Below are 15,315 nucleotides of genomic sequence, written 5' to 3' on the forward strand. Positions count from 1 at the left end.
GATTTCAAGTTGAAGGAGAAACCTTTTATTGGCACAGGCATTCCTTGTTAACTTGACAGGGTGAAGCAGTAATTCTTAAAAACCAGTAAAAGCTGGTTTCTCCTAAACTAGTTTCCTTGTGGTAGCAGAGCTCAGTGGGTCAGAAACAAGTCATCACCACTTGGTTTCGTTCTGAGCCGCACCATTAGGAGGGAATCTGTAAAACTAGCACAGGTGCTCCCAGCTGTTCGACTCACTCACCCACGATTAGCAGAGTGCACAAAAGAGAAGACTTCTAGTAAAAAAGAATCATGCTGAGCACAAGATCAGAGAGGTTGTGACATTGCAAACTCGATAGCTGCAGGGGGTCTGGGAGAATGTGGCGTTCTCCAAAGGGCTCCCAACACCATCTCTCCTCTGATCTTGTAGCAAATGTGGAAAGCTACTTGCTTAGAGGTACTGGGGGCAACTAATGGGGGGTAGGAACTCCGCTTTCCATTCCTGGGTCTCTGTCTTGCTCCCTGGAGATGGATCGGGGAGGGGGCCACAGTCAGCTGGGGCAGCAGGCACTCCCTATGGCGCTGGTCTATGGGGAGGACGCGCTCTGCTGGCAGCAGTGGCTCACATGGCCTAACTGTCTGCACTGTAACCACAGGCTGCGATGTAGCCAGGATTTGGGACGTGTCTCCTTGGAAGACAGCTCTGATGGCTGATGTGAGGTTTGGCCAATCCAGTCCTTCAAGCCCTGTCTAAAACTTGCATCTTACGTGAACTCAAAGAATAAAAGGCATTTCTACCCCCATCTCACCCCCGTCCCTGACTGTATTCAGGGAAAACTCCCCCAGGCCTGGCAGGACAGGCCCACAGCAGATTAGATCTTTTCCCAGTACTGATCGGTGCGTGGAATTCCAGCCACCACTTCTGATTCGATTCCACAGTGATCCTGTCCTCTGAGGATTTTAAAGAAGCCTGGGAATAAAAAGTAAGGTGCTTTTAAAGTGTGCCAAGGGTCAATCCATGTATTCAGACTCATTCCTAAAAGACCTGGGAGTAAGTCACCAATCCCTGGCAGCTCCTGCCGTTTGCCCATAGCACAGCCCTCAGCACCATGAGGCTTCTGGAGGGAGCCGTGGGGCACACCTCCACTGACAACCCTGCCCGGTCACCGCCCCCAGCACAGCATCTGGCTCGATGCTGTGGGAACTGTGGCAGGCGTGGGCTCTGAAGCTGCTCAGAGTCTGCCCTTGTAGCAAAAGGAAACTCCTGGGTGCCTGGCACATAGGAGGAGCTCACAGCCTGGCCTTAGGTCCAGGGTTTGAGGCTGTGCAGCGGGTAGAACAGAGAAAGCCGAGACGGGAACTGTGTGTGGCTCACAACTCCCTGTTCTCGACAGGAGGGGGGCCGCCACTCACCATTGTCACCCCAGTCAGTGTTCCAGGAGTTGGCCACCAGCCAGTATGGGGTGCCGTTCTCCGCTCCCCAGCCCAGGATGCGGATAGCATGGCCGCCCATCATCTCTCCGGTGACGTGTTGGTACACTCCTGAAAAGAACCGGCTGAAACCAAGACCAGGCCACTGGCCCGCACCCCACAGTACCCCCCACACTCCGCTGGTCACCCTCCGGGCAGGAGAAACAGCTTCCAGAGGGACCCTGCTGCTCCATCAGAAGGCTCCGGGGTTACAACACTGGGGAATATTAAATATATTTCTGAAGGCCCAACACACTCAAACCTGTTGAGTAAATATTAAAATAGATTCCTACAAAATGTGCTTGTTGGTTGTCTTTAAAAATAGAATTTCTAATACATTCTAGTTTGTAAAACATTTAACGTTAGATGACAGATTCATCTGTTCTATATACTGGGATTCCATGTAAGTAAGGGTTTCTCAAAAGGGTTACACGGCTTAAAGAGTTTTAACAGCTGCTCCAGGTACACCCTGGAGAGGTGAGGGAGAAGGGCGGGCTGGTGGCGGCCAGTGCTAGCTGATGGGAAAGATACCGGCTAAGGGGCTCAGGGCTGCCCAACCAGGCTCTCCTGTGGTAGGGAAATCACCATCAAAGTGGAAACACATCTTTTAATAACATGGGCAAGGACTGTGCTAAGAACTACCATCTTTACAGTCATTTTTTCTTGCCAGAATCATCTTCCCTTGTCAAACTTGTTTTATGAGAGCTGAGCGCTTTGGAGTTTCCCATCTAGCAAAATATTAATGAGATCGATGCAGTCAGCAAAGACTGTTCATCTGGAGCAAGGGATTTCTAAGACAGGACTTGGGGATGGGGACTGTCCAGATTCCTTGGTTCGAGTCCCTACAGCACTGCCCAGGGCAAGGTCCTCCCTGTGTGTTCATCCACTGGTGTGAGGCATGATCTAGGCCTTTGCAAAGACAAAGATGAAGAAAACGTGCCACCCAGTGCAGACACGAAAGGCCTGCCGTTCTAACGGGAACACGCTGGTAAAGCAATGCAAAGCCATGAAGGCGAGGGCAGGCACGGTCAGCCGCCAGGGAGGGAGGCGCTTCCACAGGAAGCACATGTGAGCTGGACTCGAAGGGATAGGAAGGAACTAGCCCAGAGGGCCTGGGAGAGGCCTCCGGAATTCTCTGTGTGGTGGCACAGCAGGTGGAGAGACAGACTGTGAGGAGTGAGCCTGCACAGGAGGCCCCTCACAGCCTCTTCCCCAGCCCCTTGCCTGCCTACCCCAGTCAAGTCCTACTGGCCCCCTGGGCTCCCCTGCCCTGGAGGGTCGGCATGAGCCTCCACTGTGATCAGCACGCACCTGACTTGTACAGCAGGAAGTCCGAATACACAGAGAAAGCTCCCTCCACGGGGCCGTTTTTGTAGATCTCGGCCATGATGTCCTTCTCGCTATTGGAGACACTGTAGGAATTGTATCCTGGAAAATAAACCGAGCCGGCGGTTGGGGAGGGCGGTGACCGTGCCTCGTGCTGTGCCACCATCAGCCAGTCACTGATTTCTGGTGGCCTCCAGGGGAAGACTGTGCGTCTAAGGGGACTTGCCCAGCCAGGGGAGCTCGAGGAAGGCTCCCCTGAGGCAGTAAGGACGGGGCTGGGGCTGGAAGCTCAGAAGTGGGAGAAGGGAACAGTGAGCATGCGGCCCTGGAAGAGGCCAGGATACCCCAGGACTCCAGGACATGCCACTCCCCTGTAAAATGAGGGCTTTGGTCCCTTCCAGCTTGGGAGGGCTGAGGCTGAGTTCAGGGTGGAACAGACAGCAAGTGGAGAGTGTGCTGCTTCCCCTGGCAAGATGGCATCGTTTCCCTTTCCTTCCCTATCCTAGGGTTCCTGGACCCCAAGGCTTCTCAGCCCTGACCTCTTCCCTGCAGCGTAGGGAAGGATGCAGCAGCTCCCCAGCCTCACGCGGCCGTGGCCAGGCCCCTTACCGTAGTGCTTGTCCTGTTTGTAGGTTGGGCTGTAGCCGGGCTCGCAGATCTTGCTACACTTGGGGGTATCACCCTCACCCGTGCATGGGGGCCGGGAGCCGTTGACGTGGTGCTCACAGGGAGGGATGGAGTACGGTCTGCACCCTGATGGGACCCGGGAGAAAGCGGAGTCAACCTACAGCCCCCACCAAGAAGCCCCGCTGGGACAGGCAGACCTGGCGCCAGGCCTGCAGCATGGATGCCAGGCAGGTCCTGCCAGAGGCCTGTGCGCCTGCTCGCACCTGTCACCCGGCCCCCTGTCTCAACCTCCACTTTATAAAGGCAAATAAAGCCACGATGGTTAACTGCTTAAACAATCCATCTGGCTGGAAAGGGGCCGAGGGGAGACACTCACCTACGTGGGAGTCATAGAGGCCACCAGAAACCAGGCCTTTTCTCGTCCAGAAGTTCCAAGCTCCAGCAGGATAGCCGCCATTACAGCTGAAAAGACAGCCTCTCGTGAAAACCTCCGAAAGAAGCACTAGCTGCTCTCCAGGCCACTGCGTGCCACCCAAGTGCCCGAGGTCAATCGTGGACCCGCCCCCACCTTCAGCAAGTGGTGCAGCCCCCCCAGACACCACCCCTCCAAGGGACACTCCCTAGATTAGCACAGCTGGCAGGAAATAACCCCCAGCCCCACCCCTGCCCACAAAGATCCTGGAGGAGACAGGAGGCTCTCCTGTTCGTGTCCTTCCAGGTAGAACAGCGATTCTCGACTGAGCAGACGCTAACCTTCCCCGAGGTACTTACGAAAAACCACCAATTGGTGGTTCTTAGGAGAGAACCACCAGTTCTCTGAAATGAGAATCGCCAGTGATTCTCATTTAACTAGTTTGGGGAGAGGCCCAGGCACATGTTTGAAGCGCTCGGTGTTTCGGATCTGCAGCTGCGGGCGAACACCACTACTGCAGAACCAAGGTGAGGCTGGGCTGGGAAGTTCTGTGCCACCACCTTGCTGTTAAGGTGGCTCCATCCTCCTTAACTACGCATAAGGAAATGACCCAGAGTGCTTCCCCAAGCAGGAAAAAGGAACATGCGATGACACAAACCAGGCCCGGGGTCAGACATTCCCCCACATTTTCTGAGACTGTCTGTTCTGCTGGGACACCACCCCTCAGACAGTTCTGCCGGGCCAGCCTTGGTTCAGGCACCTCCCAGGAAGCAGCAGCCATGCCGGGCCCTGCCTGCCAGACTCCCAGCGTCTCCCTGAAACACTTCTGACTCGCAGGAGTCCCAGAAGTCCTCAAAGTCCCCTGCACTGAGAAGCCGGGGCCCAGGGTCTCTCAGCAGTAAACCCGCTGTGGAAGCACAGCCTGACTCACCCGTCTCCACACATGATGCCACAGCAGGTGAGCAGGTCCTCCGCCGACACCTCCACGCTGACGTGCGCATTGGTGTGGATGCAGATCCGGTCAGAAATGGCTTCCACAGCCCCAAAGGCCTGTAGGAACGAGTCCCACCGCATGAGGCTGCCACATCCGGGCTGGGCCCTCTGCAGCGGTCCCCTCAAAGGGCCACAGGGGTACCTCAGACCTTGTGGGCAACTGATCTCTCAACACCAGGGGAGGCTCCTGGGGCTCAAACTCAGCTTTCATTTTCTTTGGTAGAAATGGGGTCTTGCTATGTTGGCCAGACTGGTCTTGAACTCCTGGGTTCAAGTGATTTGCCCACCTCGGCCTCCCAACGCGCTGGGTTAGAAGCATGATGAGGCACTTGCCCCACTCTCCTGCCTCGACATCTGCCCAACTCAGCTTTTAAAGCAAGAGAACCACCACCGTGAACCTCCGCCTGGGAACTCGGGTCATTTCTGAAATGTGTAAAATGTGTAGTTTTAGTTTGTATGTGTGTGTTTTTCACTTTTTTATTTTTATTTTTGGAGGTGGAGTTTTCACTCTTGTCGCCCAGGCTGGAATGCAGTGGTGCAATCTCAGCTCACTGCAACCTCCTTCCGGGTTCAAGCAATTCTCCTGCCTCAGCCTCCAGAGCAGCTGGGATTACAGGCGCCCGCCACCACACCCAGCTGTTTTGTATTTTTAGTAGAGGCAGGGTTTCACCATGTTGGCCAGGCTGGTCTCAAACTCCTGACCTCAGGTGATCTGCCCACCTCAGCCTCCCAAAGTGTTGAGATTACAGGCGTGAGCCACCGCACCTGGCCATGTTTTTTTCTTAACAAAAAACACAGCTCACCCAGAAAAGAAATACTGTGTGACCCACTTGTATGAGGTCCCTAGGAGTCAAATTCAGAGACAGGGGGTAGGGTGGGGGTCACCAGGGGCTGGGGGATTGGGGTTAATGGGGACAGAGCTTCTGTCTTGCAAGGTGAAAAAGAGTTCTGGGGACAGATGGTGGTGATGGCTGAGCAACACTGTGAATGTCCTTAATGCCACAGAACTGTACACTTGAAAACAGTTGCCAGGTGTGGTGGCTCACGCCTGTAATCCCAGCATTTTGGGAGGCGGAGGAGGGCAGATCAACTGAGGTCAGGAGTTTGAGACCAGCCTGTCCAACATGGCAAAACCTCGTCTCTACTAAAAATACAAAAATTAGCTGGGTGTGGTGGCGCACGCCTGTAGTCTTAGCTACTGGGGAGGCTGAAGCAGGAGAATCGCTTGAACCCAGGAGGCAGAGGTTGCAGTGAGCCGAGATCCCGTCACTGCACTCCAGTCTGGGTGATAGAGCAAGACTCCGTCTCCAAAAAAATAAAAAAGAAAAAGAAAAGAAAATTGCTAAGATTATTAAATTTTCTGTTACGTGTATTTTACCACAATTAAGTGACAAAATTAAGACAGCTCGCTGACACTAAAGAGACGCTTTCTTGAAGCAGAGTAGTGGTGAGAGCTCCTGGTATCTGTGGACGGGGCAGCGTGTCAGGGGAAGGGAGCTGCTTCGCCACCCATACACGTGGACTCGCCATCTGCAGGATGCTCTGCCCGCCATTCCGCCGAATCCTTGCCATAATTCACGGGCAGAGAGATGGTGATGTTTGCATTGATGGAAAATGGGACTCAGAAAGTTTCTACAACTTGCCTTGTCAGTGCTGTCCCCACCCCGCATCCCCCAAGACTCCCCATTGCTGCTTCCTCTCTCTCCAGCCCTTCCCCCGCCGGCCAGCAGGGCCTTACCCAGCAGGAGCCACAGGAGCCCTGGTCTCTGATCTCTTTGATGGTGGGACACTGTGGCCATTGTTCCCGTGCATCGAAGCTTTCAGGCAGCTTCAGGTCCTCGGTAAACATAACTCTGGATAAAGGAAGGTCTTCATTACAAGCTCTCATCCCACAACTCCCTCCCCAGTCCCTGCAAAGGCCCCTTGGTTTAAGAGCAGTCACTGTGGCTGGGACACAGTCCCCTAGAAAGGAAGTGAGCACAACAAGACACGCAGGAGAAGGCTGCAGGCAGGTGTCCCTGGGACTTTCACAAAACCAAAGGAAATTCTATTGCTCGATACAACTAGCGATTTTTTCTTTGGGGATGGGGGGCGGGCCGGACAGAATTTCACTGTCATCCAGGCTGGAGTGCAGTGGTGAGATCTCTGCTCACTGCAACCTCTGCCTCCTGAGTTCAAGTGATTCTGGTGCCTCGGCCTCCTGAGGAGCTGGGATTACAGGCATGCACCAGCACGCCCGGCTAATTTTTGTATTTTTAGTAGATGGGGTTTCACCATGTTGGCCAGGCTGGTCTTAAACTCCTGGCCTAAAATGATCTGCCCGCCTTGGCCTCCCAAAGTGCTGGGGTTACAGGCGTGAGCCACCATGCCTGGTCTGACTTGCGATGTTGTATGCTTCTTTCTAGGCTTATGTAATGGATTTTTTAATTGAGTTTATCCACAAATGATAAACTCATTTTTAAATGAGTTTAAGTCCAGATAGTGTTTCTTGCCCCGCTCTCCTGCCTCAACATCTGCCCAGGATCCTCTCATCATTTCTCGTATCATCCCCATTGTGCAGAAGGCAGTGTCCCGCAACTTAACTACCCCATCCTCACGCGGGAAGCGGCGCCATCTCGGCTCACCGCAACCTCCGCCTCCCGGGTTCATGCAATTCTCCAGCCTCAGCCTCCTGAGTAGCTGGGGTTACAGGCTCCCGCTACCATGCCTGGCAAATTTTTGTATTTTTAGTAGAGCCACTGTACTTGGCCTTATCTGGCTTTTCTTAGATTTTCCTTAAATTACTCAAGATTGAGTCTGCCCACATAGCGGAGATCCAGACCTGGTCTCTCACACCTAGGGCTGAGACACCTTGGAGAAGCCACCAGGAAACACTGCAGGCGGCTCATGCTGGAAATCCCCCTGGGACGCTGACGGGGGCAGGTCGCTTGCTGAGGCCAGGAGTTTGAGACCAGCCTGGCCAATATGGCAAAACCCAGTCTCCACTAAAAATACAAGTATTAGCTGGGCATGGTGGTGCAGGCCTGTGGCCCCAGGTACTCAGGAGGCTGTGGCACGAGAATCGCTTGAACCCGGGAGGCAGAGGTTGCAGTGAGCTAACATGGTGCCACTACACTCCAGCCTGGGTGACAGAGTGAGAGACTCTCTCCAAAACAAAAGAAAGCACCAGCATCTTCTCTACTAATAACTTGAGAAGGAAAAAATAAAATAAAAAGTAAATAATACAAAAACGAAAAGAAGAGACAAGTGCTGTACCTCAAGCGGTGTCGGTAGCCCTGGGTGGCATGAGCCCTGCGGATGCCAAAGAGGCCTTCACTCTCCCACTTGCCACTGCCCCAAACCAACGCCCGCCACTCACATTACAGTGGTGTGGAGGAGCGGGCACTCACCTCTGGGGCGGCTTGGGCCCACCCAGGAAGGTGCCACACAGCCTCTTCAAGTAGCTCACGTCCACGTTGTAGAAGTTGTGCCCGGCCTGGAAGAGTCACCCACTGACTGAGGGGTTTCCTGGGATAGTGGTGGATGGGCACGCTGCCCACACACCAGGCCCAACCCAGGGAAAGCCAGGGGCCCTACCCAGCTCGAGGGCACAAGGGTTGGGGGGCAGTGGGGAACAGCCCAGAGTGACACACAGGCAGAGTGGGTGCCTCCCCTGTTCTGCTCCCATTTGCTGACAATCAGAGACCCTCTCCGGCCCTCAACATGGCTCAGTCCTCATTCCTGGTTCTCAGTCCCAGGGTCAGAGCTGGACAGAGACAAAGGGAATCAGGGGCAGGACTGATGAACTGCCACTCGGCCACGGCGGGCATCACAGGGGCTAGCTGGTTTTGAACACTTCCGAAGCTCACCTCCTCCCCCACGCACCTCCACGTGCACACAATCGTACATTCATACACATGCACACACACTCATGCACACATATGGGGTATGGGATAGAGGAGGCAGGCGTGGTCCTGAGCCGCCGTGACCCGGGGTCAGGGCTGTTCCTCAATGGTCCAGGACATAATGTTCTGTGGGCCACAGTGAGCGTCGGCTCCCCATCCCTGGAGTCAGTGTGCACAGACCGACCTGGGAGGGGACATACGCAGGACGCAGCCCCACAGCCTACCTGCCACGTGGTGTTCCGTTTGTTGACATAGTTGACCAGTTCATCCGACAGGGGATGGAAAGAGGGCCTGCTCCGGGCATCGCCCAACGCCAGCAGGCAGCAGAGGGAGGCCCAGAGCCGCCACATGTTGGAAGCCGGATCCTAGATCCACCTGGAGAGGACAGAGGGCATCAGGACACCTCTCTGTTGTGTGGGTCAAAGGCTCACACACACACGGGCACCGTCTCGGGCATCAGTGGACCCCCGTGCTCGTCCTGGCCCAGGCGCAGACCTCTGAGGAGCTGAGGTGCCCATGGGCTCCCCGCCTCCCTGCCCTGGTGCCTGCAGCATGCCATGATCTCGTGTGTGTCCCCGGGGGCCAGGCGGCCAGAGCCGGGAGAGAAAGCCAAGGGGCTGTGCTGGACTAGACCGAGTCCAGGGCCTGCTCCACGATTTTTAAACGGCCTTCGCCTGGATTTGTAGAACAGCTTGAGAGACTTGCCCAAGTGAGTGACATGAAACAGTGAAGAGCCTGTCTGTGTCATTCCCTCAGTGGACACCCGTGGGACAGGGAAATGCAAGAAAAGACAGGAGTCCTAGTTTTCACAGGACACAGACAAACAAGCTTGGCGTGGGCTGGCGGAGGTGGAGGCTGAGAGGTGGGGCTGGGCTGGCATCCACCCACTCCCGGGGCCTCTCTGGTTTTTCCAGTCAGCCAAGGGCTCTGCTTCCGGCTGCAGAGATGAGGCTTCTGGGAAGGAAAATTCTCACCTTGATGCCTCAGCCTTTTGATCTGGGACTGGCTCATGAGTCACAAGCCAGTGCTTTCCAGCTTGAACTCTGAGTCACCCTCCTAAGCAAGTAGCTCGACAAAAGCAATACGTGTCTCCTGGGCGCCTGCACCCAGGGCTGGGGAGAGCCGCAGCGTGCGGAGATGGGTGAGGCAGGGGCTCCTGTCCCTCGCTCCAGGGGCTTCCGTGGGTGGGTGAGGTGCTCTACCTCCCACAGGTCACGGGTCAACATGAAGGTCACAGGACTGTGGTGTTAGTGCTTAACAAACTGACTGGAACAGAGTGGATTCTATCTGGAGAACAACTGAAACTGCACTGTTGCTTAAGCAACAATTCATCTGGGAGAATAAACACATGAGGACAGCAAGACGGCTCTGAAAAAAAGTTCTTTTTTTTTTTTGAGACACCGTCTTGTTCTGTCACCCAGTCTGGGGTGCAGTGGCACGATCTTGGCTCACTACAGCCTCCACCTCCCAGGTTCAAACAATTCTCATGTCTTAGCCTCCCAGGCAGCTGGGATTACAGGTGTGTGCCACCACATGCACCTAATTTTTGTAGTTTTAGTAGAAATGGGGTTTTGCCATGTTAGCCAGGCTGGTCTCGAACTCCTGACCTCAGGTGATCCGCCGGCCTTGGCCTCCCAAAGTGCTGGGATTACAAGGGTAAGCCACCGCACCCAGCCAGTGGAAAATAGCTCTGATGGGAGCCCGGCCCTCTGGGGCAGCAAATGTATCATAAAACGCTGGGTGATGCCCATCAGCAGAGGACCCAACAGACCACTCGGAAGCACCTCCTCCATGGAGGAATCAGCCTACCTAGGTGTGGTCAGAGAGGAAACAGGACAGGGCTTGTACAAGTGGCTGCTGAAAGCTGAATCTTCACACTGGACTCCTCACACACAAAAAGTACCACATGCAACACAGGCTTTTGAGACGGAGTCTTGCTCTGTTGCCCAGGTTGGAGTGCAGTGGCATGATCTTGGCTCACTGCAACCTCCGCCTCCTGCATTCAAGCGATTCTCCTGCCTCAGCTTCCTGAGCAGCTGGGATTATAGGCGCGTGCCACCATGCCCGGCTAATTTTTGTATTTTTAGCGACAAGATTTCACCATTTTGGCCAGGCTGGTCTCGAATGCCTGACCTCACGATCCACCCACCTCGGCCTTCCAAAGTGCAGGGATTACAGCTGTGAGCCACTGTGCCCGGCCCGCAGATCTTAATTATAAAGGTTTATATGAAAAAAATCAATGCCCTTTTAAAAACGGGCCGGGTGCGGTGGCTCACACCTATAACCCCAGTACTTTGGGAGGCCAAGGCAAGTGGATCACTTGAGGCCAGGAGTTCAAGACCAGCCTTGACAACATAGTGAGACCCCATCTCTAAAGAAAATAAAGTTTTTTTTTTAAAGTAATGCTGGAGGAAAGCCTAGGATTGACAGAAAACAGCCTTAAAAGGAAAATGCTTGCATTAAACTGAAAAGTCTCTTTAAAACAAAAACTGACAGAGCAGCACTAACATATACTTTAGGCTTCCTTCCCTTGATCCACAGCAACGCCCACCAGTTTCTAAACCTGCATGTCCCAGGACTCCTCAACCTGGCATTTAGAAATGTATCCCACAAAATGCAAAGATACATGCACACCAGTGCTCGAGTGCTCGCTAAATAATTTTTGCATTAGCAAAAGACCAGAAATGAAGCAAGTATCTAGTAATAGAGTAATTGTTAAGTTATAGTAAGTGGTTAAGTAGAACATGAAGCAACCATTAAAAAAGCAACTAGTTGGCCAGGCACAGTGGCGCACCGCCCGAGGTCAGGAGTTCGAGACCAGCCTGACTAACACGGTGAAGCCCTGTCTCTACTAAACGCAGAAACATCAGCCGGGCGCGGCGGCGGCGCCTGCAGCCCCAGCTACTCGGGAGGCTGAGGCGGGAGAACCGCTGGAACTCAGGAGGCCGAGGCTGCAGCGAGCCGAGATCGCACTATTGCACTCCAGCCTGGGCAACAAGAGCAAAACTCCCGTCTCAAAAATTAAAATAAAAATAAAACTAGGCCGGACGCGGTGGCTCACGCCTGTAATCCCAGCACTTTGGGAGGCCGAGGTGGGCGGATCATCTGAGGTCAGGAGTTCAAGACCACCCTGGTCAACATGGTGAAACCCCGTCTCTACTAAAAATACAAAAATGAGCCAGGCGTGGTGGCTCACACCTGTAATTCGGGCTACCTGGGAGGCTGAGGCAGGAGAATTGCTTGAACCCAGGATGTGGATGGAGGTTGCACTGAGCTGAGATTGCGCCACTGCACCCCAGCCTGGGCGACAGATAGAGACTTCGTCTAAAAATAATAATAATAAAATAAATAAAAATAAAAAAGCAACTAGTTGAAGTAAATTCTATTGTACTAACAAAGTAAAAATGCCCCAAGTTCCAGTGTTAAGTGGTGAAAAAGCAAGCTGTGGGTGACCGAGGACCATAAGCATCCGACCCTCACCAATCCACACATGCAAGCACACTCCTGCTACTGCACGCGAAATGCCGAGGATCGATGTACAGTTGTCGGTCACACGGGAAGACTTTTCACAACATACTCTTACTTTTAAGAAAAAAAAAAAGTGACTATGTTCCTATTGTTTCAGTTTCGTTTCTTCTAGGAAAAATAGTTGGCGGTGTTACTTAAAGGCCCTGAGCCACCAAACTGATAAAAGGACCTTTGGTTTAATGATTCCTCACAGCATTTCCTTCCCACCAATGAGGCTTCCTCCCTAGTGACTTTGAGACAGGAGTCTCGCTCTGCGGCCCATGCTGGACGGAGTACAGAGGCGTAATCTTGGCTTACTGAAACCTCCACCTCCCAGGTTCAAGTGGTTGTTGTGCCTCAGCCTCCTGAGTAGCTGGGATTACACACCTGTGCTACCACGTCTGGTTTTTTTTTTAGTATAGTCGGGGTTTCGCTACGTTGGCCAGGCTGGTCTCGAACTCCTGGCCTCAAGGGATCTGACTGCCTCAGCTTCCCAAAGTGCTGGGATTACAGGCATGAGCCACTGGACCTGGCCCTTGGTGACTTTCTTAATAGTCTTCCCCTTTTCCGCGACTGGTGGGTAGGCAGCATCTCACGTGGTCCTGCGTGCCAGTGGCCCATACAGCCTCCGCACCGTGGGGTGAGTGCGTCTCATGGGCAGACAGGCGTGTCCTCGGATGTCCCCGGGGGCTTTTGTGCTGTCGAGATGTTATTTTAAATAATAAGCTAAGTCGAGGATGGCAGCGTTTCTATGGCAACTTGAATTTTTAAACCAAGATTTCTTTGGTTTCTGTGGTGGCTGAGAACACAGGCAGCTGCCATGTCCGATGGCTCTCAGCTCCTGGAGGACAACCTGCCACGGCTATTCCCTGGAGTCCCACAGGGCCCCCTCGCCACTTCACTAGTGGGCGACTTCCCTGAACCCACCCTTCTTTTCATGGTTCCCAGGCCCTTCCACACCTGCCTGTGCTCCCTACTCATTCCCAGGCTCCCTGGGGCCACCACCACCAGCCCCAGGGTCCAGCCCATTCCACTAGTCCCAGGCTGAGCGCTGGGAAGTTCTTTCAGCCCCGCACTTTGGCCCAGGGCTGTGGTGGTCCTGGCTTCTCTGCTCCTCCCACATGGCATCCAGGCTGGGGTTCGAGGGGCCGCCAGCCTGCTGCAACTGGCTGATAAAATGAGCCCTGCACTTGGAGTCAGGAGACCTGCATTTGGATCTGGCTCTGCCACTGACTAAATGGCACCCTTGGGGTCTGACCTTCCCCAAGCCTCAGTTTCACCACCTGTAAAATGGAGCTAGTAACCACCATGTCTCAGGTGGCTGTCAAGAATGAACTGAGGACTGAAGTGCCAGCACGTGCCTGGTGTGCAATGATAAGGTAGGAAGGGCAGTTGCTCCAGTGGGCTCTGTTCCCTCCCTCTCTTCTCTTCCTCCACCACTTCTAGCCCTCAGTTCACACTAAACCTATTCCAATAGGTCCCCAGCGCCGAGAAGAGTCTAAATGAAAAGAAAGTTCATTTGTTTATTTGTTATTGTTTTGAGACAGGATCTCACTCTGTTGCCCAGGCTGGAGTGCAGTGGCACGATCACGGCTCACTGCAGCCTCTGCCTCCAGGGCTCAAGAGATCTGCTCCCCTCAGCCTCCTAAGTAGCTGGGACTACAGGCATGCACCACTACACCCAGCTAACTTTTATATTTTTTGTAGAGATGGGGTTTTGTTATGTTGCCCAGGCTGTTCTCAAACTCCTGGACTCAAGTGATCTGCCTGCCTTGACCTCCCAAAGTGTTGGGATTATAGGTGTGAGCAATTGAAAACCCGCCCAGCACGCAGGCGGGCAGAGGCAGCAGCGATGCTCATCAGCCTTGGAGGCTTCCAGGGAACCTGGAGAAGCAGAGAAGCCCCACTCTACCTCCCTCACCTGAACCAGGCTAGCCACTCACAGGTCCTTCCCCGCACTGCCCACCTATACGCAAACCAGGTGCTGCAGGGCCAGTAAAACAAGCTCTTAACTTCAATTAACCCCAGCATTTAATATCCAAAAATGCTTCCACTCTGAGGGTCCCAAGACTGCTGAGAACCCAAAAAGTGTGAAGCCAGGCACAGAGGTCCTGAGAGCAGTGACAATCCCACTCCATCGGGCAACAGGCGCCTTTCTCTCCACAACAACGCAAATCTCACTCTGGACAAATGCGAATGCTGAAAATGACAAGCTGGGCTGCTGACAGGTTCCAGGGTCTTTGTGTGGGACAGCAACTCGCTTTCACTTCCCTTTGTATAGGCACACACTTCCCTTTTATTTCTTAATTCTGTGCTTTCTGCTCTGCTTCTTACAAGAGATGATGAACACAAAGTCCTTATTTCATGAGGGAAGGATGTGAACTCTTGCGTGCCACAAGAACCCTTTCCAGTATGCGGTCTGGTGGAAGAACAACTGCAAGCAGATGCATCTCTAGACCTTGGTCAGCTGGGCTGCTTGGGCAGACCTGGGTTCCACTGCACCCCTCTGCCCCTTTTCCAAGTTAATCTTTGGGTAAAAAAAAAAAAAAAACAGAAAGAAAAGGGTGCTCCTCATATCCTCTCTCTCCATACCTGCAGAGTGCTTATGTGAAAGGATGCTCCACTCTAGATCTGTAGAATGTTATCACGTGCCAAAAAGAGCACGTGGCCAGGAGACTCTATCAACCAGAGCACCTTAACAGCACCCCAGACTACCCTGAAGCCGCTCCCAGGACAAATAGGGACCTTGAGATCCTGGAAGGAGGTAGAATGAAAAGTCAAAGGAGAGGAGGTGCTGCTAAGTCACAGGAGGTGTTAAGTCCTGACATCCTTAAAGAATCAGTTTTGGGCTGCCACCAAGCTCGAAAAAGAAAGCTTTCCACCCGGGCACAGTGGCTCATGCCTGTAATCCCAGCACTTTGGGAGGCCGAGACAGGCGGATCACCTGAGGTCAGGAGTTCGAGACCACCCTGACCAACATGGCGAAACTCCTGTCTCTATTAAAAATACAAAAATTAGCCAGGCATGGTGGTGGGTGCCTGTAATCCCAGCTACTTGGGAGGCTAAGGCAGGAGAATCACTTGAATCCAGGAGGTGGAGGTTGCAGTGAGCTGAGATC

At 53.5% G+C, this 15,315-nt stretch overlaps 1 protein-coding gene across 1 annotated transcript in view; it reads right to left on the reverse strand.

The window, feature by feature from the left end:
- The window catches only part of CTSB (cathepsin B), a 20,163-nt gene continuing 4,848 nt past the window's right edge, over positions 1–15,315 (reverse strand). Inside the window, exons 2-11 of the mRNA XM_011942829.1 lie at positions 8,915–9,065; positions 8,196–8,281; positions 6,545–6,659; positions 4,745–4,863; positions 3,778–3,863; positions 3,384–3,527; positions 2,760–2,876; positions 1,392–1,520; positions 817–948; positions 1–782 (exon numbers count right to left, since the gene is read on the reverse strand). Coding sequence (XP_011798219.1) covers positions 851–948; positions 1,392–1,520; positions 2,760–2,876; positions 3,384–3,527; positions 3,778–3,863; positions 4,745–4,863; positions 6,545–6,659; positions 8,196–8,281; positions 8,915–9,040 — 1,020 coding nt within the window. The 5' untranslated portion in view covers positions 9,041–9,065 and the 3' untranslated portion in view covers positions 1–782; positions 817–850. The remainder of the gene's footprint in view (positions 783–816; positions 949–1,391; positions 1,521–2,759; positions 2,877–3,383; positions 3,528–3,777; positions 3,864–4,744; positions 4,864–6,544; positions 6,660–8,195; positions 8,282–8,914; positions 9,066–15,315) is intronic.

The sequence above is a fragment of the Colobus angolensis genome, unplaced genomic scaffold (assembly GCF_000951035.1).
Source record: "Colobus angolensis palliatus isolate OR3802 unplaced genomic scaffold, Cang.pa_1.0 Scaffold210, whole genome shotgun sequence".
NCBI lineage: Eukaryota > Metazoa > Chordata > Mammalia > Primates > Cercopithecidae > Colobus > Colobus angolensis.